This window comes from Sphaeroforma arctica (genome assembly GCF_001186125.1).
Source record: "Sphaeroforma arctica JP610 unplaced genomic scaffold supercont1.1015, whole genome shotgun sequence".
NCBI classification, from domain to species: Eukaryota; class Ichthyosporea; order Ichthyophonida; genus Sphaeroforma; species Sphaeroforma arctica.
Genome location: NW_014039543.1, coordinates 1 through 2442, shown reverse-complemented (window position 1 = coordinate 2442; position 2442 = coordinate 1). Strand labels below are relative to the sequence as shown.

Here is a 2442-nt window from a genome sequence, read left to right as displayed (position 1 = left end):
TATATATTTATTATATATATATATATAGATATATATATATCGTTCGCACTTCGAAATCAATCAGGTTGACAAATGAATACCGACCGTAGTCTGTATATTGCCGTTTGCTGTGTGTATAATTTTATAGTTGTCATATCGACGAAATACTATAAGCCCAAACACATTGTATGCGGGGTTTTTTTTCTCGAATCGCTCGCGCATCGTATGCATAATGTATTAAAATAGCTCAATTGTGGTTGATGCTTCTTGTGCAAAATCATTTGCTTTCGTACTATGGGGGAAGCAGTCCTCAACATCAGACTTTCGTGATCTGTGTTGTCACTCGAGACGCACTTTAGTCAACAAGCTTCAATAAGAAGGGCGTCGAATGACGTTCTTCTTATCTCATACCGTATGTTGGGTGCAGTATAGTCAGTCCCAGCAAGTCGTTCAATTATAAACAGGGCCTTAAGCCCTGTATAATCATAGCGATTTTAGGTATAAAGCACATACCCTGAGCTTCATTTCCTTTATTTCGTTATTCTAATTATTCTATTTGCAGTTCGTTGGCGACGGCTCAGCAGTTACACGTAGATCCAGAATTTGCGATCCTTCCGTAGAACGCCTTTATTATACGTTTCCAGATTCCAGTATTTAATTGTGGCCCGTAAAGCCACGCTTAAGTTGGCGACGGCTCGGCAAAATTACATAAAGATTCAGAATTTGCGATCCCTTCGTATATCGTTTTTATTTTACGTTTCCAGGTCCCAACATAATGATCGTTGCCCCTTGAGTCACGCTTAAAATAGTACGTGGGGAACGGCCGAGCCAGCTGATAAATTTCGATAATGTAATCAACATATTTGCGTTACTTTTAGTAGCCCGTTATCGCCGGAATGATGATGCCAGGTATATTGACGACTCATTGTCTGACTTGCGCATAGTGTGTTGTAGCGGCGTCTTTGTATTGACAATAGTCTCCCGAGACTTTGCGAATGATGATTCTAGAAAAGCAGACATCGATGCCAACTGTGGTTTAGCAGCGTGGAGTGCCTTAGAATGCAACATACGGATGGAAGCTGATGATGCTGACATTGTTGATGATTGGATAATGGGTTTCTTCATGTGTGATGAACAACCGAGAAGGATCGAGTCAAATCGGTATCCTCTGGTATTTATAAGCAATTTTCTGTGGAATAACACATTACCACTCACACATAGACACATAAGCATTATATTTCTAAAAATGATAATTTTTCTTCGCATGTACGTCAGTTTCTTAATTCGCGCTTCTCTGAAGATATGAACCCCTCCTGTGGGCTGTGAACCGTGGTCCGTGAACCATAAACCGTGAACGCGTGACGTCATAAACGATCATAGCTACACCATTTATCAGATGATTTTGTCATCGTTTTTGTATTTATATTTGGTTTAAAAAAGAATGTGTGCAATCCAATCAACCCTTTTTATATAAAAAATGACATCACTCCATCACCAAGTAAACAAAATATTTTGCAATTATATATTTATTTTTTAAAAAAGATTCACGATATATTTTTGATTGAGTGCCCCTTGCTCAGTGCTCCAGTTAAACAAAACAGTGCTATGTATGCACTGAATTACTGACTCTGGGGAGTGACAGACTCACAGTCACAACCTGACAGTGACTCCCCGACATTGTGCCAGTGGACAATGGACACTCACAATCTCACACTGACAATCGACAACTCGACACCGACAGACTGGAAGTCTGGAACGACAGACTTCTTTTCACAACATCTTTTATTGATATCACTAGGGGCTACAGTACTAGTAAAAAACATATCATACAAGTACTTTTTTTTAATAGTGTAAACGTATATAGTTTTGATAATTTTTTATTAAAAACGCTTTTATGACGCGCAAGTATGATAAGGGTCTGAAGTCTGAACTCTGAGTCTCTGACATATTTGAATATACATGGTTTCAAGATTTCTCCACAGAGTATGACACAAAAAGGGCTATTTATCTCAGGGACTCAGGATATGGTTTTTGTTTGTTTTTTTTAAATACTGCACCTCAAATGAGGCACTCGAGTTTTTTGTTTTAATGAATATTAAAAAACAAAACAATAAGTTATGAAACCTACCGGTAACCGGACCGAATCAAAGTAAAGGTAAGGTGACATTTATACGTTCTAACGTATTTAAAACATCACAAGGTAATCTAGAGTTCTAAACTCGCATATGTACTCATTTATTTCAAAAATGATGTACAAATGTTGCACATGAATATATGACGTCTGACGATATATTTATATCCTATTCATATGAATCAATTCATACATACATACATGTAGATACATTATGTACATATATTTAATACTTATCACTAAAAGCTTTAGCTATTAGGTCCCTCAGAACTTAATTTATTCCAAAAAAGGAATTAAATGAAGCTTTTTATGCTCATTTGAGACCCTGTACA

General features: G+C 37.1%; 1 protein-coding gene across 1 annotated transcript; it reads right to left on the bottom strand.

Moving 5' to 3' along the window:
* Positions 1 to 883: 883 nt before the first annotated feature.
* On the bottom strand, positions 884 to 1186 carry SARC_09674 (hypothetical protein; the record flags this gene model as incomplete). Its single annotated transcript, XM_014296301.1, has 1 exon — positions 884 to 1186. A coding segment is annotated over one exon (303 nt), but the record flags the coding sequence as incomplete, so codon positions are not given.
* Positions 1187 to 2442: the final 1256 nt, after the last annotated feature.